This window comes from Dendropsophus ebraccatus, chromosome 3 (assembly GCF_027789765.1).
Source record: "Dendropsophus ebraccatus isolate aDenEbr1 chromosome 3, aDenEbr1.pat, whole genome shotgun sequence".
NCBI classification, from domain to species: domain Eukaryota; kingdom Metazoa; phylum Chordata; class Amphibia; order Anura; family Hylidae; genus Dendropsophus; species Dendropsophus ebraccatus.
In genome coordinates, this window is record NC_091456.1 from 1,432,884 (window position 1) to 1,459,583 (window position 26,700).

At 46.5% G+C, this 26,700-nt stretch overlaps 1 protein-coding gene across 1 annotated transcript in view; it reads right to left on the reverse strand.

Annotated features, from left to right (window-relative positions):
- The window catches only part of LOC138785109 (fibrillin-2-like), a 364,563-nt gene that overhangs the window by 268,135 nt on the left and 69,728 nt on the right, over positions 1-26,700 (reverse strand). The window contains exons 5-7 of the mRNA XM_069960684.1: positions 22,344-22,469; positions 15,223-15,375; positions 11,482-11,682 (exon numbers count right to left, since the gene is read on the reverse strand). Coding sequence (XP_069816785.1) covers positions 11,482-11,682; positions 15,223-15,375; positions 22,344-22,469 — 480 coding nt within the window. The remainder of the gene's footprint in view (positions 1-11,481; positions 11,683-15,222; positions 15,376-22,343; positions 22,470-26,700) is intronic.

Here is a 26,700-nt window from a genome sequence, read left to right on the forward strand (position 1 = left end):
CGGCTCCTCATACACACTGGTAACGGCTGCTCATACGCACTGGTAACGGCTCCTCATACGCACTGGTAACGGCTCCTCATACGCACTGGTAACGGCTCCTCATACGCACTGGTAACGGCTGCTCATACGCACTGGTAACGGCTGCTCATACGCACTGGTAACGGCTGCTCATACGCACTGGTAACGGCTGCTCATACGCACTGGTAACGGCTCCTCATACGCACTGGTAACGGCTCCTCATACGCACTGGTAACGGCTCCTCATACGCACTGGTAACGGCTCCTCATACCCACTGGTAACGGCTCCTCATACGCACTGGTAACGGCTCCTCATACGCACTGGTAACGGCTCCTCATACACACTGGTAACGGCTCCTCATACGCACTGGTAACGGCTCCTCATACGCACTGGTAACGGCTCCTCATACGCACTGGTAACGGCTCCTCATACGCACTGGTAACGGCTCCTCATACGCACTGGTAACGGCTCCTCATACGCACTGGTAACGGCTCCTCATACGCACTGGTAACGGCTCCTCATACGCACTGGTAACGGCTCCTCATACGCACTGGTAACGGCTCCTCATACGCACTGGTAACGGCTCCTCATACGCACTGGTAACGGCTCCTCATACCCACTGGTAACGGCTCCTCATACCCACTGGTAACGGCTCCTCATACACACTGGTAACGGCTCCTCATACACACTGGTAACGGCTCCTCATACACACTGGTAACGGCTGCTCATACACACTGGTAATGGCTCATACACACTGGTAACGGCTCCTCATACACACTGGTAACGGCTCCTCATACACACTGGTAACGGCTCCTCATACACACTGGTAACGGCTCCTCATACACACTGGTAACGGCTCCTCATACACACTGGTAACGGCTCATACATACTGGTAACGGCTCCTCATACATACTGGTAACGGCTCCTCATACACACTGGTAACGGCTCCTCATACACACTGGTAACGGCTCATACATACTGGTAACGGCTCCTCATACATACTGGTAACGGCTCCTCATACATACTGGTAACGGCTCCTCATACACACTGGTAACGGCTCCTCATACATACCAGTAACGGCTCCTCATACACACTGGTAACGGCTCCTCATACACACTGGTAACGTCTCCTCATACACACTGGTAACGTCTCCTCATACACACTGGTAACGGCTCCTCATACACACTGGTAACGGCTGCTCATACACACTGGTAACGGCTCCTCATACATACCGGTAACGGCTCCTCATACATACCGGTAACGGCTCCTCATACACACTGGTAATGGCTCTTCATACACACTGGTAATGGCTCATACATACTGGTAACGGCTCCTCATACACACTGGTAACGGCTCCTCATACATACCGGTAACGGCTCCTCATACACACTGGTAACGGCTCCTCATACATACCAGTAACGGCTCCTCATACACACTGGTAACGGCTCCTCATACATACCGGTAACGGCTCCTCATACATACTGGTAACGGCTCCTCATACACACTGGTATTATGTAGCGATGCTTCGGGGGGGGGGGGGGGGGGTCATTATGGGTTATTGTTATAATTTAGACCAATTACAGCTCAGTTAAAACTTCCTAGGAGATGAGGGGTGATCTGTGATTGGCTGCTGTTTGAATCTTATATAACAGTCAGTACATCGTAAATCATAAGGAATCATAGGGAGTCTAGAGTTATTGCCGTATACCACACATCCCTAGGCTTTGTTCACATGACGCTTTTTCTTAGTTTTTTGTTTTCTTTAGAATGACGTCTGTCATTTCGCTGTTTGGCCGCCGGTTATTACAATGATTGCTGTCCGTTCATTATTCTAGGTCAGGTGACGGATCGCACTTTGTCTTTAATCTAAAAGTCCATTGAATTTATTAGTAAAGGCGGTGAAAAAAGAAAAGCTGTGTGTGACCAGGACTGCAAAAGATGAACGGAAATAATTGTCATCATCATTCTTTTGACGTCCGCACAAACAACATCCGTCATTTAATACACTGTGTATTGGGCGGCCGTCATCCCATTGAGGTCAATTAAATTGCAGTAATAATGGACGCCTTCTCTCTCTGTTTTTTTGTTTTTTTTTTACACTTAGTGTGAACATGGCCATAAACATACAGTATGCACCAACACACAATCAGTCAGTTCTCTGCAAGTCCTGGAAACCATGATGCTCTACTTCCTGTGTCCAAGTAGGGAACAAACACACACACACACACACACATATATATATATATATATACACACACAGACACACACTACCGTTCAAAAGTTTGGGGTCACATTGAAATGTCCTTATTTTTGAAGGAAAAGCACTGTACTTCTCAATGAAGATAACTTTAAACCAGTCCTAACTGTAAACCAATCCCCTCTATACATTGCTAATGTGGTAACTGACTATTCTAGCTGCAAATTTTTGGTGCAATATCTACATAGGTGTATAGGGGCCCATTTCCAGCAACTATCACTCCAGTCTTCTAATGGTACAATGTGTTTGCTCATTGGCTCAGAAGGATAATTGATGATTAGAAAACCCTTGTGCAATCATGTTCACACATCTGAAAACAGTCTAGCTGGTTACAGAAGCTACAAAACTGACCTTCCTTTGAGCAGTTTGTGTTTCTGGAGAATCACATTTGTGGGGTCAATTTAACACTCAAAATGGCCAGAAAAAGAGAACTTTCATCTGAATCGCGACAGTCTATTCTTGTTCTTAGAAATGAAGGCTATTCCATGCCAGAAATTGCTAAGAAATTGAAGATTTCTTACAACGGCGTGTACTACTCCCTTCAGAGGACAGCACAAACAGGCTCTAACCAGAGTAGAAAAAGAGGTGGGAGGCCGCGTTGCACAACTAAGCAAGAAGATAAGCACATTAGAGCCTCTAGTTTGAGAAACAGACGCCTCACAGGTCCCCAACTGGCATCTTCATTACATAGTCCCCGCAAAACACCAGTGTCACCATCTACAGGGAAGAGGCGGCTGCCGGATTTTGGGCTTCAGGGCAGAGTGGCAAAGAAAAAGCCGTATCTGAGACTGGCCAATAAAAGAAAAAGATTAAGATGGGCAAAAGAACACAGAGATTGGACAGAGGAAGACTGGAAAAATGTGTTGTGGACGGATGAATCCAAGTTTGAGGTGTTTGGATGACAAAGAAGAAGGTTTGTGAGACGCAGAAGAAATGAGAAGATGCTGGAAGAATGCCTGACGCCATCTGTTATACATGGTGGAGGTCATGTGATGGTCTGGGGTTGGTGCTGGTAAGGGGGGAGATTTGTACAGGGTAAAAGGGATTGTGAATAAGGAAGGCGATCACTCTGCACCGCCATGCCATACCCAGTGGGCAGCGCTTGGTTGGAGCCAATTTCATCCTACAACAGGACAATGACCCTAAACACCTCCAAATTGTGCAAGAACTATTTCCAGCAGAAGCGGCAGCTGGTATTCTATCATAGGGAATGGAGTGGCCAGCGCAGTCACCAGATCACCACCCCATTGTGGGAGCAGCTGGACCGTATGGTACGCCAGAAGTGCCCATCCAACCAATCCAACTTGTGGGAGCGGCTTCTAGAAGCGTGGGGGGCAATTTCTCCAGCTTACCCCAACAGACTAATAGCTAGAAGGCCAAAGGTGTGCAATGCTGGAATTGCTGCAAGAGGAGGATTCTGGGACGGAAGCAAAGTGTGATGGAAGAACAATGTTATTTCACCTACAAATCAGTATTTCTAACCTTGTCAGTGTCTTGTCTCTATTTTCTATTCATTTCACAACGTACGGGGGTGAAGTAGTGTGACTTTTCATGGAAAACACTAAACTGGTTGGGTGACTCCAAACTTAAGAGCAACTTGGATTAAGAGCATTTTACAAGAAAAGATCACAGTTTTTCAAAATAGTAACTTGGTGTAAGAGCATTGCTTTGGTTTAAGAGCTCCCTGTACTGGGTGGGAGGGGGAGTGGGGGAGGGGCATGGTCTGCATAGCGGGGTATACAGCTCTGTACTGTGACCCAGGAAGTCTCCCTCACCTTCCAAATCATAGCAGACCCACTTCAGGCTGGGGCTTACATTAGGGGACAGGACTGTGGAGGTAATCTCTCCATTGCTGTAACCCCTCTCTCCCCGGACAGAGAGCGCTGCATGTATGTGCCCACATCTGCCCTGCTCATTCCTTCCTGCAGTCTCTGTCCGCCCTTGTGTTTTCTATCCTCTCCATGTACAGTAACTTACTGTAGACATGTGACTGGAGGAGTGCTCGAGGGGGTGTACCTCTCACCTAGGTTACTACACAGCGTCAGATGGTAAGTCCAGGAGGGATCTGTTGCTCAGCAGTGTTATGCTGCTGAGTTATTATTTATTGTTGCCGGGCCTGGATGTTACATAGAATGGCAGGTAGGTTTGGTAGTGGGACTTGCCATTCCCTTCCCCGGATCCAGTTCAGGTGTTGTGACCAGGTGTGCTCTGACGAGCCTGAAAGGGTAAATGCTCTGCAGAGGCTGCAGGTGGTTGTGTTATATAGTGTCAGATAGGTGAGAGACGCCGCCATGTTATATAGTCTCAGATAGGTGAGAGACGCCATGTTATATAGTGTCAGATAGGTGAGAGACGCCGCCATGTTATATAGTGTCAGATAGGTGAGAGACGCCGTGTTATATAGTGTCAGATAGGTGAGAGACGCCATGTTATATAGTGTCAGATAGGTGAGAGACGCCGCCATGTTATATAGTGTCAGATAGGTGAGAGACGCCGTGTTATAGTGTCAGATAGGTGAGAGACGCCGTGTTATATAGTGTCAGATAGGTGAGAGACTCCATGTTATATAGTGTCAGATAGGTGAGAGACGCCATGTTATATAGTGTCAGATAGGTGAGAGACGCCGCCATGTTATATAGTGTCAGATAGGTGAGAGACGCCGCCATGTTATATAGTGTCAGATAGGTGAGAGACGCCGCCATGTTATATAGTGTCAGATAGGTGAGAGACGCCGCCATGTTATATAGTGTCAGATAGGTGAGAGACGCCGCCATGTTATATAGTGTCAGATAGGTGAGAGACGCCGCCATGTTATATAGTGTCAGATAGGTGAGAGACGCCGCCATGTTATATAGTGTCAGATAGGTGAGAGACGCCGCCATGTTATATAGTGTCAGATAGGTGAGAGACGCCGCCATGTTATATAGTGTCAGATAGGTGAGAGACGCCGTGTTATATAGTGTCAGATAGGTGAGAGACGCCGCCATGTTATATAGTGTCAGATAGGTGAGAGACGCCGCCATGTTATATAGTGTCAGATAGGTGAGAGACGCCGCCATGTTATATAGTGTCAGATAGGTGAGAGACGCCGCCATGTTATATAGTGTCAGATAGGTGAGAGACGCCGCCATGTTATATAGTGTCAGATAGGTGAGAGACGCCATGTTATATAGTGTCACATAGGTGAGAGACGCCGCCATGTTATATAGTGTCAGATAGGTGAGAGACGCCGCCATGTTATATAGTGTCAGATAGGTGAGAGACGCCATGTTATATAGTGTCAGATAGGTGAGAGACGCCATGTTATATAGTGTCAGATAGGTGAGAGACGCCGCCATGTTATATAGTGTCAGATAGGTGAGAGACGCCATGTTATATAGTGTCAGATAGGTGAGAGACGCCATGTTATATAGTGTCAGATAGGTGAGAGACGCCGCCATGTTATATAGTGTCAGATAGGTGAGAGACGCCGCCATGTTATATAGTGTCAGATAGGTGAGAGCCGCCATGTTATATAGTGTCAGATAGGTGAGAGACGCCGCCATGTTATATAGTGTCAGATAGGTGAGAGCCGCCATGTTATATAGTGTCAGATAGGTGAGAGAGACGCCATGTTAAATAGTGTCAGATAGGTGAGAGACGCCATGTTATATAGTGTCAGATAGGTGAGAGACGCCATGTTATATAGTGTCAGATAGGTGAGAGACGCCGCCATGTTATATAGTGTCAGATAGGTGAGAGACGCCGCCATGTTATATAGTGTCAGATAGGTGAGAGACGCCATGTTATATAGTGTCAGATAGGTGAGAGACGCCATGTTATATAGTGTCAGATAGGTGAGAGACGCCATGTTATATAGTGTCAGATAGGTGAGAGACGCCGCCATGTTATATAGTGTCAGATAGGTGAGAGACGCCATGTTATATAGTGTCAGATAGGTGAGAGACGCCGCCATGTTATATAGTGTCAGATAGGTGAGAGACGCCGCCATGTTATATAGTGTTAGATAGGTGAGAGACGCCACCATGTTATATAGTGTCAGATAGGTGAGAGACGCCGCCATGTTATATAGTGTCAGATAGGTGAGAGACGCCGTGTTATATAGTGTCAGATAGGTGAGAGACGCCGCCATGTTATATAGTGTCAGATAGGTGAGAGACGCCGCCATGTTATATAGTGTCAGATAGGTGAGAGACGCCGCCATGTTATATAGTGTCAGATAGGTGAGAGACGCCATGTTATATAGTGTCAGATAGGTGAGAGACGCCGCCATGTTATATAGTGTCAGATAGGTGAGAGACGCCGCCATGTTATATAGTGTCAGATAGGTGAGAGACGCCATGTTATATAGTGTCAGATAGGTGAGAGACTCCATGTTATATAGTGTCAGATAGGTGAGAGACGCCATGTTATATAGTGTCAGATAGGTGAGAGACTCCATGTTATATAGTGTCAGATAGGTGAGAGACGCCGTGTTATATAGTGTCAGATAGGTGAGAGACGCCGCCATGTTATATAGTGTCAGATAGGTGAGAGACGCCGCCATGTTATATAGTGTCAGATAGGTGAGAGACGCCGCCATGTTATATAGTGTCAGATAGGTGAGAGACGCCATGTTATATAGTGTCAGATAGGTGAGAGACGCCGCCATGTTATATAGTGTCAGATAGGTGAGAGACGCCGCCATGTTATATAGTGTCAGATAGGTGAGAGACGCCATGTTATATAGTGTCAGATAGGTGAGAGACTCCATGTTATATAGTGTCAGATAGGTGAGAGACGTCATGTTATATAGTGTCAGATAGGTGAGAGACGCCATGTTATATAGTGTCAGATAGGTGAGAGACGCCGCCATGTTATATAGTGTCAGATAGGTGAGAGACGCCGCCATGTTATATAGTGTCAGATAGGTGAGAGACGCCGCCATGTTATATAGTGTCAGATAGGTGAGAGACGCCGCCATGTTATATAGTGTCAGATAGGTGAGAGACGCCATGTTATATAGTGTCAGATAGGTGAGAGACGCCGCCATGTTATATAGTGTCAGATAGGTGAGAGACGCCGTGTTATATAGTGTCAGATAGGACCTGTCAGGAAGCGCCCAGACGGGTAAGAGCTTTTTGTTTGTTTGGTTCCTAAAAGCGCGGTGTTGCTGTATTAATGTTTGCTGGATGGTTTATGCTACAAATAAACGCCAAGCTGATCTTTTATTAGTCCAAATCTGATGTGAACGTACGTTTCGCTATTGCACGCTTCCTCGGGGAACGCTTCCCCGAGGAAGCGTGCAATAGCGAAACGTACGTAGGAACGGCTTGTGCGGCGTCAGACAATATGGGTATGTGCAATATGCTCTAAATGCTATAGTGGCCACTTGGCTTTCTTTGTTTACATGCGGAATGATATTGAGGCAATACTAGAACAGTATATGACTATATGCACTTTATAGCTATATTCCCATATTAGAAAATTGTTGTGGGTATAATACCGCATTGCTGACACCGATTTTATATGTATTTTTTACTGGGGTCATATTTTTAATTAAAACTTCATTTTACATTGATAAAAATTGCTATATGTATTGGTACCTATTATACATAATAAAAAATTCTTTATATATTTTTTGAATTAAGCCCATTGTGTTTTTCTATTTGTATACAATTATACACCACATGCTGCTATACTGTACAGTAACTTATATATCACATATCCAGCTGCTGTGTTATCAGGGTTATACAGTTACTATACATTATACACCACATGCTGCTATACTGTACAGTAATTTATATATCACATATCCAGCTGCTGCAGTGTTATCAGGGTTATACAGTTACTATACATTATACACCACATGCTGCTATACTGTACAGTAACTTATATATCACATATCCAGCTGCTGTGTTATCAGGGTTATACAGTTACTATACATTATATACCACATGCTGATTGCTATACTGTACAGTAACTTATATATCATATCCAGCTTCTGTGTTATCAGGGTTATACAGTTACTATACATTATATACCACATGCTGCTATACTGTACAGTAACTTATATATCACATATCCAGCTGCTGTGTTATCAGGGTTATACAGTTACTATACATTATATACCACATGCAGCTATACTGTACAGTAACTTATATATCACAAATCCAGCTGCTGTGTTATCAGGGTTATACAGTTACTATACATTATACACCACATGCTGCTATACTGTACAGTAACTTATATATCACATATCCAGCTGCTGTGTTATCAGGGTTATACAGTTACTATACATTATACACCACATGCTGCTATACTGTACAAAAACTTATATATCACATATCCAGCTGCTGTGTTATCAGGGTTATACAGTTACTATACATTATACACCACATGCAGCTATACTGTACAGTAACTTATATATCACAAATCCAGCTGCTGTGTTATCAGGGTTATACAGTTACTATACATTATATACCACATGCTGCTATACTGTACAGTAACTTATATATCACATATCCAGCTGCTGTGTTATCAGGGTTGTACAGTTACTATACATTATACACCACATGCAGCTATACTGTACAGTAACTTATATATCACGTATCCAGCTGCTGTGTTATCAGGGTTATACAGTTACTATACATTATATACCACATGCTGCTATACTGTACAGTAACTTATATATCACATATCCAGCTGCTGTGTTATCAGGGTTATACAGTTACTATACATTATATACCACATGCTGCTATACTGTACAGTAACTTATATATCACATATCCAGCTGCTGTGTTATCAGGGTTATACAGTTACTATACATTATATACCACATGCTGCTATACTGTACAGTAACTTATATATCACATATCCAGCTGCTTCATCACTTCTACAGGTTATTCAGAATAATAAATCAGTATATTTGGGGTGTGGAACCAATTGTCTGCAGATCAGTGATTTCTTATGAGAAAATCTGCTTTAGTTTAAGAGTGGATTTGTATTACAAGAGCCGTCCCGGAACGGATTATGCTCCTAATCCAAGGCACCACTGTGCGTACTATACACACACACAGTGGTCGCTCAACATACGATATTAGGCTATGTTCACACTACGTAAAACTACGGCCGTTAAACTGGCCCAGGAAAAGGCAGTACAGGACATGTAGTATCACACTATACTGTAGAGAAGATACTAGACACACAGCAGTACAGGACATGTAGTATCACACTATACTGTAGAGAAGATACTAGACACACAGCAGTACAGGACATGTAGTATCACACTATACTGTAGAGAAGATACTAGACACACAGCAGTACAGGACATGTAGTATCACACTATACTGTAGGGAGGAGATACCAGACACACAGCAGTACAGGACATGTAGTATCACACTATACTGTAGAGGAGATACTAGAGACACAGCAGTACAGGGCATGTAGTATCACACTATACTGTAGAGAAGACACCAGACACACAGCAGTACAGGACATGTAGTATCACAGTATACTGTAGAAAGGAGATACTAGACACACACAGCAGTACAGGACATGTAGTATCACACTCTACTGTAGAGGAGATACCAGACACACAGCACTACAGGACATGTAGTATCACACTATACTGTAGAAAGGAGATACTAGACACACAGCAGTACAGGACATGTAGTATCACACTCTACTGTAGAGGAGATACCAGACACACAGCAGTACAGGAATGTAGTATCACACTATACTGTAGGGAGGAGATACTAGACACACACAGCAGTACAGGACATGTAGTATCACAGTATACTGTAGAGAGGAGATACTAGACACACACAGCAGTACAGGACATGTAGTATCACACTCTACTGTAGAGGAGATACCAGACACACAGCAGTACAGGACATGTAGTATCACACTCTACTGTAGAGGAGATACCAGACACACAGCAGTACAGGACATGTAGTATCACACTATACTGTAGAGGAGATACTAGACACACACACAGCAGTACAGGACATGTAGTATCACACTATACTGTAGAGGAGATACTAGACACACACACAGCAGTACAGGACATGTAGTATCACACTATACTGTAGAGAAGATACTAGACGCACACAGCAGTACAGGACATGTAGTATCACACTATACTGTAGAGAAGATACTAGACGCACACAGCAGTACAGGACATGTAGTATCACACTATACTGTAGAGAAGATACCAGACACACACAGCAGTACAGGACACGCAGTATCACACTATACTGTAGAGAAGATACCAGACACACACAGCAGTACAGGACATGTAGTATCACACTATACTGTAGAGAAGATACTAGACACAGCAGTACAGGACATGTAGTATCACACTATACTGTAGGGAGGAGATACCAGACACACAGCAGTACAGGACATGTAGTATCACACTATACTGTAGAGAGGAGATACCAGACACACAGCAGTACAGGGCATGTAGTATCACACTATACTGTAGAGAGGAAATACCAGACACACAGCAGTACAGAACATGTAGTATCTCACTATACTGTAGAGGAGATACCAGACACACACAGCAGTACAGGACATGTAGTATCACACTATACTGAAGAGTGGAGATACTAGACACACACACAGCAGTACAGGACATGTAGTATCACACTATACTGTAGGGAGGAGATACCGGACACACAGCAGTACAGGACATGTAGTATCACACTATACTGTAGAGGAGATACTAGACACACACACAGCAGTACAGGACATGTAGTATCACACTATACTGTAGGGAGGAGATACCAGACACACAGCAGTACAGGACATGTAGTATCACACTATACTCTGTAGAATCACTACTAGACAGCCAACCAGTGCATGTATTTCACTAATTCTGGGATTTATCAATAAAATGGACACTTTCATTGGTTGTTCATCTAGTTATTCAAATGTTCTGAAGATCCTGACTGTCTGTAGTATTGTATGTTTAAAATATTGTATCTTGAGGCCATTGTAAGTTGAGGGATCACTGTGTATATATATATATATATATATATATATATATATATATATATATATATATATATATACATATACACACACACACACACACACACACACACACACACAAATATATATTATAATATATACACACACACACACACACACACATATATACAGCACACACACACTTGTGTATATATGCGGCTCCTTCTGTCAACCAAAATGTCAAAACTTACCAACACCCCCAGTGCTTCCCGTGCCTGCTCCGCCTCCTCCGTCCACTCCGACTCCTCCTATAATGGGAGGAAATCCATTCCCACCAGGTACAGGAATATATCCATTACCAGGAACAAACCCATTGGGGCCAAATCCACCGGGACCTCCAGGTCTTGGACCCCCAAATGGAAGACCATCAGTGCAGAGTCTCCGGTAATCATCTGGGAAAGATACACAATCTGGTTTTGAGAAATTCATTGCTTTCTCCGTTACTATTAATCATCTCATTCATATCGGCGGCACAGAGCGATGGAGTTGTGGACGCCCAGTATATATTTATATATATATATATATATATATATATATATAATCAGCTCTGTGTCAGCCGCTCAAGATCAATGGAAAAATCTTGGGAGGAAAAGGAAATGGTTCTCTGTATCTGACACCTTGGTGTGTCCTGACCCTGCGGCCCGGACTTCTCTATGGATTCTGGGAGACGGGACCCAGAGGTGGGAGAGGCGGCTGTGATAGAGAGAATACGGCTCCGGCTCTCCTCTCTCTGGGTTGGTAGAACTTCTCACTTGCTCACGACCCTGGGCGGCATCTCGGTAAGTGACCGGCAGTCTTACAGAACGGCCATTTGGCAATTTGCTCAGCTCCTCCAGCTCTCCAACATTAGGTCTCACCACAGCCTCTATTACTATTACTGACCACAGCCTCTATTACTATTACTCACCACAGCCTCTATTACTATTACTCACCACAGCCTCTATTACTATTACTCACCACAGCCTGTATTACTATTACCTACCACAGCCTCTATTACTATTACTCACCGGAGCCTCTATTACTATTACTCACCGCAACCTCTATTACTATTACTTACCGGAGCCTCTATTACTATTACTCACCGCAACCTCTATTACTATTACTCACCGGAGCCTCTATTACTATTACTCACCGGAGCCTCTATTACTATTACTTACCACAGCCTCTATTACTATTACCTACCACAGCCTCTATTACTATTACTCACCGGAGCCTCTATTACTATTACTTACCACAGCCTCTATTACTATTACCTACCACAGCCTCTATTACTATTACTCACCACAGCCTCTATTACTATTACTTACCACAGCCTCTATTACTATTACCTACCACAGCCTCTATTACTATTACTCACCGGAGCCTCTATTACTATTACTTACCACAGCCTCTATTACTATTACTCACCGGAGCCTCTATTACTATTACTCACCGGAGCCTCTATTACTATTACTTACCACAGCCTCTATTACTATTACCTACCACAGCCTCTATTACTATTACCTACCACAGCCTCTATTACTATTACTCACCGGAGCCTCTATTACTATTACTCACCGGAGCCTCTATTACTATTACTTACCGGAGCCTCTATTACTATTACTCACCACAGCCTCTATTACTATTACTCACCACAGCCTCTATTACTATTACTCACCACAGCCTCTATTACTATTACTTACCACAGCCTCTATTACTATTACTCACCACAGCCTCTATTACTATTACTCACCACAGCCTCTATTACTATTACTCACCACAGCCTCTATTACTATTACTTACCGGAGCCTCTATTACTATTACTCACCACAGCCTCTATTACTATTACTCACCACAGCCTCTATTACTATTACTCACCACAGCCTCTATTACTGTTACTTACCAGAGCCTCTATTACTATTACCTACCACAGCCTCTATTACTATTACTCACCGGAGCCTCTATTACTATTACTCACCGGAGCCTCTATTACTATTACTCACCGGAGCCTCTATTACTATTACTTACCACAGCCTCTATTACTATTACCTACCACAGCCTCTATTACTATTACCTACCACAGCCTCTATTACTATTACTCACCGGAGCCTCTATTACTATTACTTACCACAGCCTCTATTACTATTACCTACCACAGCCTCTATTACTATTACTCACCACAGCCTCTATTACTATTACTCACCACAGCCTCTATTACTATTACTCACCACAGCCTCTATTACTATTACTCACCACAGCCTCTATTACTATTACTCACCACAGCCTCTATTACTATTACTTACCACAGCCTCTATTACTATTACTCACCACAGCCTCTATTACTATTACTCACCACAGCCTCTATTACTATTACTCACCACAGCCTCTATTACTATTACTTACCGGAGCCTCTATTACTATTACTCACCGGAGCCTCTATTACTATTACTCACCGGAGCCTCTATTACTATTACTCACCACAGCCTCTATTACTATTACTCACCAGAGCCTCTATTACTATTACTCACCGCAGCCTCTATTACTATTACTTATCAGAGCCTCTATTACTATTACTTACCACAGCCTCTATTACTATTACTTACCACAGCCTCTATTACTATTACTCACCGGAGCCTCTATTACTATTACTCACCGGAGCCTCTATTACTATTACTTACCGGAGCCTCTATTACTATTACTCACCACAGCCTCTATTACTATTACTCACCACAGCCTCTATTACTATTACTTACCACAGCCTCTATTACTATTACTTACCACAGCCTCTATTACTATTACTCACCACAGCCTCTATTACTATTACTCACCACAGCCTCTATTACTATTACTTACCACAGCCTCTATTACTATTACTTACCACAGCCTCTATTACTATTACTTACCAGAGCCTCTATTACTATTACTTACCAGAGCCTCTATTACTATTACTCACCACAGCCTCTATTACTATTACTCACCGGAGCCTCTATTACTATTACTGACCACAGCCTCTATTACTATTACTTACCAGAGCCTCTATTACTATTACTTACCAGAGCCTCTATTACTATTACTCACCACAGCCTCTATTACTATTACTCACCGGAGCCTCTATTACTATTACTCACCACAGCCTCTATTACTATTACTTACCGGAGCCTCTATTACTATTACTCACCGCAGCCTCTATTACTATTACTGACCACAGCCTCTATTACTATTACTGACCACAGCCTCTATTACTATTACTGACCACAGCCTCTATTACTATTACTCACCACAGCCTCTATTACTATTACTCACCACAGCCTCTATTACTATTACTTACCACAGCCTCTATTACTATTACTGACCACAGCCTCTATTACTATTACTGACCACAGCCTCTATTACTATTACTCACCACAGCCTCTATTACTATTACTCACCACAGCCTCTATTACTATTACTTACCACAGCCTCTATTACTATTACTGACCACAGCCTCTATTACTATTACTCACCACAGCCTCTATTACTATTACTCACCACAGCCTCTATTACTATTACTCACCACAGCCTCTATTACTATTACTCACCGCAGCCTCTATTACTATTACTGACCACAGCCTCTATTACTATTACTGACCACAGCCTCTATTACTATTACTGACCACAGCCTCTATTACTATTACTCACCGGAGCCTCTATTACTATTACTCACCGGAGCCTCTATTACTATTACTCACCACAGCCTCTATTACTATTACTCACCACAGCCTCTATTACTATTACTCACCGCAGCCTCTATTACTATTACTTACCGGAGCCTCTATTACTATTACTTACCGGAGCCTCTATTACTATTACTCACCGGAGCCTCTATTACTATTACTCACCACAGCCTCTATTACTATTACTTACCGGAGCCTCTATTACTATTACTCACCACAGCCTCTATTACTATTACTTACCGGAGCCTCGGACAGGACACAACTCGGGGATGGATCCCAGCATCCAGCACTGACCAGATTCACAACAACACTGCATCTTAGTAAATCTGCCGGACAGTTCCTGTGCACAACGTCCATTCACAAGGCTGGAGAAGCAGGTACCAGATCTCTGATCTATACAAAAACATCAGAGCGTCAGGGCAAAAAGAAACTCAAAACTGTGCAGGTCCATTAATAAAGAGGAGGACAATGCGGCCAATGTACATAGTGACCTCCCACGTCCCAGAAGATCTTACACTGCTAGGCTATGATCACACATCATCACAACTACGGCCATTCACATAACAGTCACTATTTGCCTTTAAAGGGGTTATCCAGCGCTACAAAAACATGGCCACTTTTCCCCCTTCTGTTGTCTCCAGGTTGGGTGCGGTTTGCAATTAAGCTCCATTTACTTCAATGGAACAGAGTTTCAAAACCCCACCCAAACTGGAGACATCAGTAGGGGGAAAGTGGCCATGTTTTTGTAGCACTGGATAACCCCTTTAAATCATGGCTGGCCAATAAATCAGACGGCCACTATGATGGTGTGTGAATATCGCCCTATAGTGCATAAAACAAGTTATTCCAGATCTTTTATCTTTTTGAGTTTATTGGATTCAAAAAGTGACCAGGAATCTTACTGGCGATTCTGCCACCAAGCTGAGATGGTGGCGGCTGTACCACACCGGATGAGGTAACGGAGAGAAGACACTGCATGAGATGGTGGCGGCTGTACCACACCCGATCAGGTAACGGAGAGAAGACACTGCATGAGACGGTGGCGGCTGTACTACACCCGATCAGGTAACGGAGAGAAGACACTGCATGAGACGGTGGCGGCTGTACTACACCCGATCAGGTAACGGAGAGAAGACACTGCATGAGATGGTGGCGGCTGTACTACACCCGATCAGGTAACGGAGGGAAGACACTGCATGAGATGGTGGCGGCTGTACTACACCCGATCAGGTAACGGAGAGAAGACACTGCATGAGATGGTGGCGGCTGTACTACAACCGATCAGGTAACGGAGGGAAGACACTGCATGAGATGGTGGCGGCTGTACTACACCCGATCAGGTAACGGAGAGAAGACACTGCATGAGATGGTGGCGGCTGTACTACACCCGATCAGGTAACGGAGAGAAGACACTGCATGAGATGGTGGCGGCTGTACTACAACCGATCAGGTAACGGAGGGAAGACACTGCATGAGATGGTGGCGGCTGTACTACACCCGATCAGGTAACGGAGAGAAGACACTGCATGAGATGGTGGCGGCTGTACTACACCCGATCAGGTAACGGAGAGAAGACACTGCATGAGACGGTGGCGGCTGTACTACACCCGATCAGGTAACAGAGAGAAGACACTGCATGAGATGGTGGCGGCTGTACTACACCGGATTAGGTAACGGAGGGAAGACACTGCATGAGATGGTGGCGGCTGTACTACACCGGATTAGGTAAAGGAGGGAAGACGCTGCATGAGACAGTTGCGGCTGTACTACACCGGATTAGGTTACGGAGGGAAGACGCTGCATGATGAGGGCGGCTGTACTACACCCGATGAGGTAAAGGAGGGAAGACACTGCATGAGATGGTGGCGGCTGTACTACACCGGATCAGGTAACGGAGGGAAGACACTGCATGAGATGGTGGCGGCTGTACTACACCGGATGAGGTAAAGGAGGGAAGACACATTGCATTATGAGGTGGCGGCTGTACTACACCGGATGAGGTAAAGGAAGAGTTGGAAATATGAGAGTCTCTCCTGATGCTTCACCACCCCAAGGCTTCTCCTGAGACACAACGCTGCGTGTTTGCCGCACTTTCTGTTGTCCCATTTTAGTGACTGAAGATGTTTTTTCTCTGCCGTTTTATCAGTCATGTAATTCTTTCTGGATTTCTATGGAAGAACTGTGGACAATCTACAGAAGAATCACCAACATACATGAGAAGTCTACTAATAAAACATGTGAACCCGGCCTAATGTTCTACTACAACAAATAACGGAACCCATTGGCCTGATCCACCGGCAACCACCGCCAAATTGTATCTTCTTTTCCCTCTAAAGACTGTAACCTCAGAATGTTTAAAGCCCATCTCATATGGAAAAACATTAGATACATCACAGAGACAAGCCAAAAGTTTTGGTCAGTTGGCGTCCGGGTGTTCAGACCCTCAGCGTAGAGCGGGGAGCAGTGGGCGGCATCGGGTAGAGCGGGGAGCAGTGGGCAGCATCAGGTAGAGCGGGCGGCATTGGGTAGAGCAGGGAGCAGTGGGCGGCATCAGGTAAAGCGGGGAGCAGTGGGCGGCATCAGGTAAAGCGGGGAGCAGTGGGCGGCATCAGGTAAAGCGGGGAGCAGTGGGCGGCATCAGGTAGAGCTGGAAGGAGTGGGCGGCATCAGGTAGAGCGGGGAAGAGTGGGCGGCATCAGGTAGAGCTGGAAGGAGTGGGTGGCATCGGGTAGAGCGGGGAAGGAGTGGGCGGCATCAGGTAGAGCGGGGAAGAGTGGGCGGCATCGGGTAGAGCTGGAAGGAGTGGGTGGCATCGGGTAGAGCTGGAAGGAGTGGGTGGCATCGGGTAGAGCTGGAAGGAGTGGGTGGCAACGGGTAGAGCTGGAAGGAGTGGGTGGCATCGGGTAGAGCGGGGAAGGAGTGGGCGGCATCAGGTAGAGCGGGGAAGAGTGGGCGGCATCGGGTAGAGCTGGAAGGAGTGGGCGGCATCGGGTAGAGCTGGAAGGAGTGGGTGGCATCGGGTAGAGCTGGAAGGAGTGGGTGGCATCAGGTAGAGCGGGGAAGAGTGGGCGGCATCAGGTAGAGCGGGGAAGAGTGGGCGGCATCAGGTAGAGCTGGAAGGAGTGGGTGGCATCGGGTAGAGCGGGGAAGGAGTGGGCGGCATCAGGTAGAGCGGGGAAGAGTGGGCGGCATCGGGTAGAGCTGGAAGGAGTGGGTGGCATCGGGTAGAGCTGGAAGGAGTGGGTGGCATCGGGTAGAGCTGGAAGGAGTGGGTGGCAACGGGTAGAGCTGGAAGGAGTGGGTGGCATCGGGTAGAGCTGGAAGGAGTGGGTGGCATCGGGTAGAGCGGGGAAGGAGTGGGCGGCATCAGGTAGAGCGGGGAAGAGTGGGCGGCATCGGGTAGAGCTGGAAGGAGTGGGTGGCATCGGGTAGAGCTGGAAGGAGTGGGTGGCATCGGGTAGAGCTGGAAGGAGTGGGTGGCATCAGGTAGAGCGGGGAAGAGTGGGCGGCATCAGGTAGAGCGGGGAAGAGTGGGCGGCATCAGGTAGAGCTGGAAGGAGTGGGTGGCATCAGGTAGAGCTGGAAGGAGTAGCAGCCTCTTTCCTTGGATCACTGAGATCTCTGACCCTGCAGACCACAAGCTCCATGGAAGAAGAAGCTTAAAGTGTCTCTGACCAATCAGTGATGGGGTCTCTGTAAAGACACTTTAAATAAAAACTAAACACAATGTTGGTTTTCTTAGATAAAAAGATTAATATGAAAATTCTGCACCCTTACTCCTACCATCAAAATCCTTGGTTACAAAGCCAACATTACAAGGTTTCCAGACTGAGCTACAAAGAATCGACAGTAACTTCTGAGCCGAGACCAGCCCGGAACAGATAGATCCAGCCCCGGAACAGATAGATCCAGCCCCGGAACAGATAGATCCAGCCCAGAAACAGACAGATCTAGCCCCAGAACAGATAGATCCAGCCCAGAAACAGATAGATCCAGCCCAGGAACAGACAGATCCAGCCCAGGAACAGACAGATCCAGCCCAGGAACAGATAGATCCAGCCCAGGAACAGATAGATCCAGCCCAGGAACAGATAGATCCAGCCCAGGAACAGATAGATCGAGCCACAGAACAGACAGATCCAGAGGCAGCTGATCTCCACCGCTCAGCCATCGCTTATTTACATCTCATCTCCTTAGTTGATTCTTTCGAGTGTTCCTGTAGTTTGTTTATAGCCATATAACGTGTCTGTATACGGGATAATCCCGGTGACTAATCACCTCAAATGACCCGAAACGTGATGAAGCCCAGAGGAGCAGAGGTTTATCGGAGGACAGAGAAGAACCCCGCTCTGTTATTACACTCCAGCCCTTCACACTTATCCATTGTAATTGGAATATAAAATCTCGGCTGATTAGGAAACTGAACTACGTTAGGAGAGAGTCCTGGCTTGTACTATATCATTAATTTAGTCCCTTAAAATAAAGTATGGATCAGATTAATACTATGTAAATTATGTACAGTATAAGTGAGTAGGACACACAACATGGCGTCAGTCATGTGACCCCCCCCCCTCCAATAGTATGACCCCTGTATTCAGTTATCACTGATCATGTATCAAACAGGTAAGTAGTATGATATTATAGCAGAGCTGGACCATGCACAACATTATCACTATCCTATAATAGAGGAGCAGTGGTTCCTGTCATTTTGAAAGGAGCCCCTGCTCCTCCATTGAACATATGGATTGTACTGCTGTTTTTACAAGGTGGTAAGCAGTGATGCTCTGCATTACCACCCACTTAAAGAGTAAGGCTGACTTTACACAAAGAGATTTATCTTTTATTTAGATTTCTGAAGCCAAAGCCAGGGACAGACTATAAACAGAGAACAGGTTATAAAGGAAAGACTTTTCTCTCTCTCTCTCTCTCTCTCTCTCATGTTTTCTATTCTTGGTTTTGGCTTCCAAAATCTTTCAGATAAATCTCTGTGTAAAGGCGGCCTTACTGCACCCTTACCCTTACTGTGCGAATTCTCTGCACCCTTACTCTTACTGGGCGGAGTTCTCTGCACCCTTACTCTTACTGGGCGGAGTTTTCTGCACCCTTAGGGCGGCTTCACACTAAGGAATTCTCGCGGACAATGTCCGCGGAATTCCGTCAGCTGTCCGCCCGCACATCTGGGAGCCTTTCCGCCGGCCCCATAGACACCATTCTATGGGCCGGCGTCCTCCGCTATACGCTGAAAGAGGTGTCATGTCACTTTTAGCGGATCGCGGAATACGCTGGCCCATAGAATGGTGTCTATGGAGCCAGCGGAAAAGCGCATGCCTGTGCGGGCAGACAGCTGACGGAATTCCGCGGACATTGTCCGCGAGAATTCCGTAGTGTGAACCTGCCCTTCCTCTTACTGGGCGGAGTTCTCTGCACCCTTCCTCTTACTGGGCGGAGTTCTCTGCACCCTTCCTCTTACTGGGCGGAGTTCTCTGCACCCTTCCTCTTACTGGGCGGAGTTCTCTGCACCCTTCCTCTTACTGGGCGGAGTTTTCTGCACCCTTCCTCTTACTGGGTGGAGTTTTCTGCACCCTTCCTCTTACTGGGCGGAGTTCTCTGCACCCTTCCTCTTACTGGGCGGAGTTCTCTGCACCCTTCCTCTTACTGGGCGGAGTTCTCTGCACCCTTACTCTTACTGGGCAGAGTTCTCTGCACCCTGTCCAGAGTATAATCACTGAGCAGGAGGAACACCGTGCACATAGTAAGAAGCTTAGATGCCACAAAGACAATATAGAAACAGGAGCTCCTCTCATCTTTCTGCTCCTCATCAGCTAACAACATGCTCCATACTGCACGGCCGCAGAGGTAAGGGCTGATAACGTGCATCTCTGCCCCGGCCCATCCAGAGTGGGAACAAATCAGGGTTAAATCCAAAGCTAATTTGGCCGCTCTATTGGCTGAATTTTGGGAGGAATCTTAATCTCCATCCCCCCCACCTTATCTTATGATGTAGCCTGTATGCTCAGCCAGCACAGATGGAGGAGGCCATGTGCAGTCCCACCAGGCCCATACAGGACTCATCCACAGCCCATGCTACTGGGTACATGAGACATGTGGAGGAGGCCATGTGCAGTCCCACCAAGTCCATACAGGACTCATCCATAGACCATGCTACTGGGTACATACAGGACATGTGGAGGAGGCTATGTGCAGTCCTACCTGGACCATACGGGATTCATCTATAGACCATGCTACTGGGTACACGAGACATGTGGAGGAGGCTATGTGCAGTCCTACCTGGACCATACGGGATTCATCTATAGACCATGCTACTGGGTACACGAGACATGTGGAGGAGGCTATGTGCTGTCCCAGGGCCGGATTAAAGGGAGGGCACCAGGGGCACGTGCCTCGGGGCCTCCACCACTTAGGGGCCCCCACCAGCTCGAACCCTAACAGAACGGTGCTGCTTACCCAGGATATCAGGCCATGTAATAGGGCCCTAACACCGTGGGCAACAGCGCGCAGAAAGTTCTGTTTTCTTACATTGCTTTATTAACACAAACACAATGTGGGAATACACTCTGATACTTAGTCCACCCCCCCCCCTCTGCTCCTGTCTCTAGGGCCTGGCATCTTCCCCTGTACTGCAGCCTCGTGACCACGAGCATAACAGAAGAGGATACGGACCTATACAGCCAGGAGCGAGGAGGGGTCTGTGCTAAGTCACCTACAGTAAGCAGCCATCTGTATAGATCGCGGTATAGTTTATTTATTTATTTATTTTTTTTGGGGGGGGGGGGGGTTGGCCCGGGGCCTCCACCAACCTTAATCCGGCCCTGTGCAGTCCCACCAGGCCCATACAGGACTCATCCATAGGCCATGCTACTGGGTACACGAGACATGTGGAGGAGGCTATGTGCAGTCCCACCAGGTCCTTACAGGACTCATCCATAGGCCATGCTACTGGGTACACGAGACATGTGGAGGAGGCTATGTGCAGTCCCACCAGGTCCTTACAGGACTCATCCATAGGCCATGCTACTGGGTACACGAGACATGTGGAGGAGGCCATGTGCAGTCCCACCAGGTCCTTACAGGACTCATCCATAGGCCATGCTACTGGGTACACGAGACATGTGGAGGAGGCCATGTGCAGTCCCACCAGGACTCATCCATAGACCATGCTACTGGGTACATACAGGACATGTGGAGGAGGCTATGTGCAGTCCCACCAGGACCATATGGGACTCATCTATAGCTGCCTTTTAGCCTTATATCACATGCACAGTATGATAGAAAGGTAGATGCCCTTATGGGCCCAATAGCCAAGGAACATTAGTTCTTCCATATCTTCCCATCTCTCTTACCGATACATCGCTGGCCGTCAGCAGATGTCAGATATCCCCGAGGACAAATACAGTAATAGCTCCCAATTGTGTTGGAACATTCTCCTCCGTTACAGATGCCGGTGACCGCGCTGCATTCATCGATGTCTGTTCACAGAAACACAAGGAGAATTACAGGGGGTCTCCGCTGCCAAATACATTGATTACTTCTACAACATGTCAGAAATCATTGGTGATGGGGGCAGGGGGTGGGCGATGGGGGCAGGGGGTGGTTGGCGGATTGGTGATGGGGGATTGGTGATGGGGGCAGGGGGTGGTTGGCGGATTGGTGATGGGGGATTGGTGATGGGGGGCGGGGGGTTGGCGGATTGGTTATGGGGGTGGGGGATTGGTGATGGGGGATTGGTGATTGGTGTGTGTGTTTGGTAATGGGGCGGGGGTTGGCGATGGGGGTCATCTGCTTAGAGTCCCCCCTAAGGTACAGTCTTTGATGAATTATTCACATAGAAGAAATAGTGGCACTCACCAGGTTAAATTGCAAGTAAAACAGACTTTATTCCATTATTCCAGAGCTGGCAACTGGGATGTGGATCAACAATCCACATCCTAGTTGCCAGCTCTGGAATAATAGAATAAAGTCTGTTTTACTTGCAATTTAACCTGGTGAGTGCCACTATTTCTTCTATGTGAATAATTCATCAAAGACTGTGTATTGGAGTTGAGCACCACCAAGGTATTGCATTAGAAAAGCCTGCTCCAGCTAGTCACACTATTACTGTTGCTTGAAAGCCACAGCCGGTAGTGCCGAGACGGCTCTCATTGCATGCACAGTCTGATAGGACCCGGTGTTGGGGGCACTGAGGTGGTTGTAGCTTTTATCCTCAGAATTATTTGTTACGTTTTCACTGATGACCTTCTGTGATTTCTGGCTGTAATGGGGGGTTGTGCAATTGGTGAAGCTCTTTTTATCTTGCCAACTCCTGTACTTCAGCTGTTCTCAGCTTCCTGACCATCTCTGGCCGGGAAGCCATTTCTACGAGACGCCCATAGAGCTGCCCTATAATTACACCTGATTTGCCACCAAGTAATGTCCCCCCCCATAGATCCCAGTTTGTATGATAATCAAGTAAAACCTGCCCCTCGTCCTGTCCCTCATTCTGCCCTCCTCATCCTGTCCCTCGTCCTGCCCCTCGTCCTGCCCCTCGTCCTGCCCCTCGTCCTGCCCTCCTCATTCTGCCCTCCTCGTCCTGCCCTCCTCGTCCTGCCCTCCTCGTCCTGCCCTCCTCGTCCTGCCCTCCTCGTCCTGCCCTCCTCGTCCTGCCCTCCTCGTCCTGCCCTCCTCGTCCTGCCCTCCTCGTCCTGCCCTCCTCGTCCTGCCCTCCTCGTCCTGCCCTCCTCATTCTGCCCTCCTCATCCTGCCCTCCTCATCCTGCCCTCCTCGTCCTGCCCTCCTCGTCCTGCCCTCCTCGTCCTGCCCTCCTCGTCCTGCCCTCCTCGTCCTGCCCTCCTCGTCCTGCCCTCCTCGTCCTGCCCTCCTCGTCCTGCCCTCCTCGTCCTGCCCTCCTCATCCTGCCCTCCTCATCCTGCCCTCCTCATCCTGCCCTCCTCGTCCTGCCCTTCAGTTCTTTGTCCCCTTCCGCTCATCGCTAACATCATTTAATATTTGAAAACAGGTTTTATGTGCACATATATTTTTCTTTGTGGACTTTTCTTTATTTAGATGGTGCAAAGGATTAAAGAACGTGCTGCTACTGCTTCCACCGTCCACTGGCTGTTCTAGGCCTTAGGGTACAAACCCACTTGACGTATTTGCTGCGTGAATCAGTCTTAAAAATAAGCAGGCAAAACGCAGGTTGGCTTTATATGATTGTTCTGCGTTAAAATACGCAATTGCGTATTTTTGAAGCATGAAGCTACATGCGTTTTTCACACAGGTTGTTAACAACTGATGCTTTGCTAACAACAAGCTTCATGCTTCAAAAATACGCAATTGCGTATTTTAACGCAGAACAATCATATAAAGCCAACCTGCGTTTTGCCTGCTTATTTTTAAGACTGATTCACGCAGCAAATACGTCAAGTGGGTTTGTACCCTTACTAGGTCCAGGTGAGTGCTGCTGGTGTCACCACCATCTATTGGTTGTACTAGGCCCTATTAGGTTCAGGTGAGTGCTGCTGGTGTCACCACCATCCACTGGCTGTTCGAGGCCTTACTGGGTCCAGGTGAGTGCTGCTGGTGTCACCACCATCCACTGGTTGTTTGAGGCCTTACTGGGTCCAGGTGAGTGCTGCTGGTGTCACCACCATCCACTGGTTGTTTGAGGCCCTATTAGGTTCAGGTGAGTGCTGCTGGTGTCACCACCATCCACTGGTTGTTTGAGGCCCTATTAGGTTCAGGTGAGTGCTGCTGGTGTCACCACAATCCACTGGTTGTTCGAGGCCCTATTAGGTTCAGGTGAGTGCTGCTGGTGTCACCACAATCCACTGGCTGTTCGAGGCCCTATTAGGTTCAGGTGAGTGCTGCTGGTGTCACCACCATCCACTGGTTGTTTGAGGCCCTATTAGGTTCAGGTGAGTGCTGCTGGTGTCACCACCATCCACTGGTTGTTTGAGGCCCTATTAGGTTCGGGTGAGTGCTGCTGGTGTCACCACAATCCACTGGCTGTTCGAGGCCCTACTGGGTTCAGGTGAGTGCCGCTGGCGTTGCTACACCTGACCTAAAGACAAGAGCGGTGCTGTGGAAGGAAGTGGCCATGTTTTCTAATGCTGGAGAACCCCTTTAAGTCCAATAGCCTCACCCGGTGTACAGTATGATGCGTCATCCTATTTTTTTGCCAATACAAAGAATATTTACCATGGATGAGAGCGAATGTGAATGATCCCCTAATGATAGGCAGACGTTATAATGGCTGGAGATCTGGTCTTCCCGGAATGTGAGAGAAATCAGGGAATGAGAAGAATAAAGTGAGCGAGCGAATGGCGTACAAGGTTCCCGTATACTGGATGTTGCTTCATGGCCACAATGAATCCCTTTGTCCATCCCAGTGAAGAAGCTGAACACGTTTCCTCCCAATTACTTTCACATATTTTCACATAAAGAGAAGGATTTATTTTCCCTAAACAAACGTTTTATCCCCCGGTGATTCGGACGTCAATTATAGGACAGCTGGGACCCTGCGGGCCGGGGGGGGGGGGGGGGGGGGGGGGCTGCTCGCATCATCTCAACATCCCCAAATAATTATCAGGAACCTTGGAAAGTCCAAAAACACAGCAGCCCGTCTCTCTTTTATCTGCTGCTCCCGATTGTTTGTGCTCCGTGATCCGGCCGGGAGGCTCTTATACTAATCAGAGACGACATCAATGGAGGAGTCCGTCTCTTGGCCGTGGCTGATAGTACGAATGAGCATCTGTACATTGCAGCTTCATTAGTGTAGCGATTCGTGCTACAAAATGCGGTCCGCCTTACAACATGTTCTTTTTTTTTTTTATGCGGCACGGATGAATACCATAGGATCCATGTTCTGCAATTGCGGACAGAACGGATGTGGGAATGTAGCCTCAGTGTTTCTCTGTCCTGTCCTCCCTGTATTAGGGAATAGGTCGCCGTCTTATACATATAGACAAAATTCTACTGTTCCTGAAGTGCAACTATAATAATAACAACAATAACAACTATAATAATAACAACTATAATAACAACAACAATAATAACAACTATAATAATAACAATAATAATGACAACTATAATAACTATAATAATAACAATAATAACTATAATAATAATAACAACAACAACTATAATAACTATAATAATAACAATAACAATTATAATAACTATAATAATAATAACTATAATAATAACAATAATAACTATAATAATAATAAAATAAATGCAAATATGCAAATTCAACTCCTGTACTCTTCCCCGCCGACCATCAATAATATTCTGTATAGCCGGGGTTTATATACCTGTAGCCAGTGTGGACCCGATGAAAATACTGTATAGGATATAGCATAATCATGTTCAGCTGTATATAGGCCGTTGTGTATGCTGTGAGGGCCCCGTATACCCACGCTCGGCTGTATATAGGACGTTGTGTATGCTGTGAGGGCCCCGTATACCCACGCTCGGCTGTATATGGGACGTTGTGTATGCTGTGAGGGCCCCGTATACCCACGCTCGGCTGTATATAGGACGTTGTGTATGCTGTGAGGGCCCCGTATACCCACGCTCGGCTGTATATGGGACGTTGTGTATGCTGTGAGGGCCCCGTATACCCACGCTCGGCTGTATATGGGACGTTGTGTATGCTGTGAGGGCCCCGTATACCCACGCTCGGCTGTATATGGGACGTTGTGTATGCTGTGAGGGCCCCGT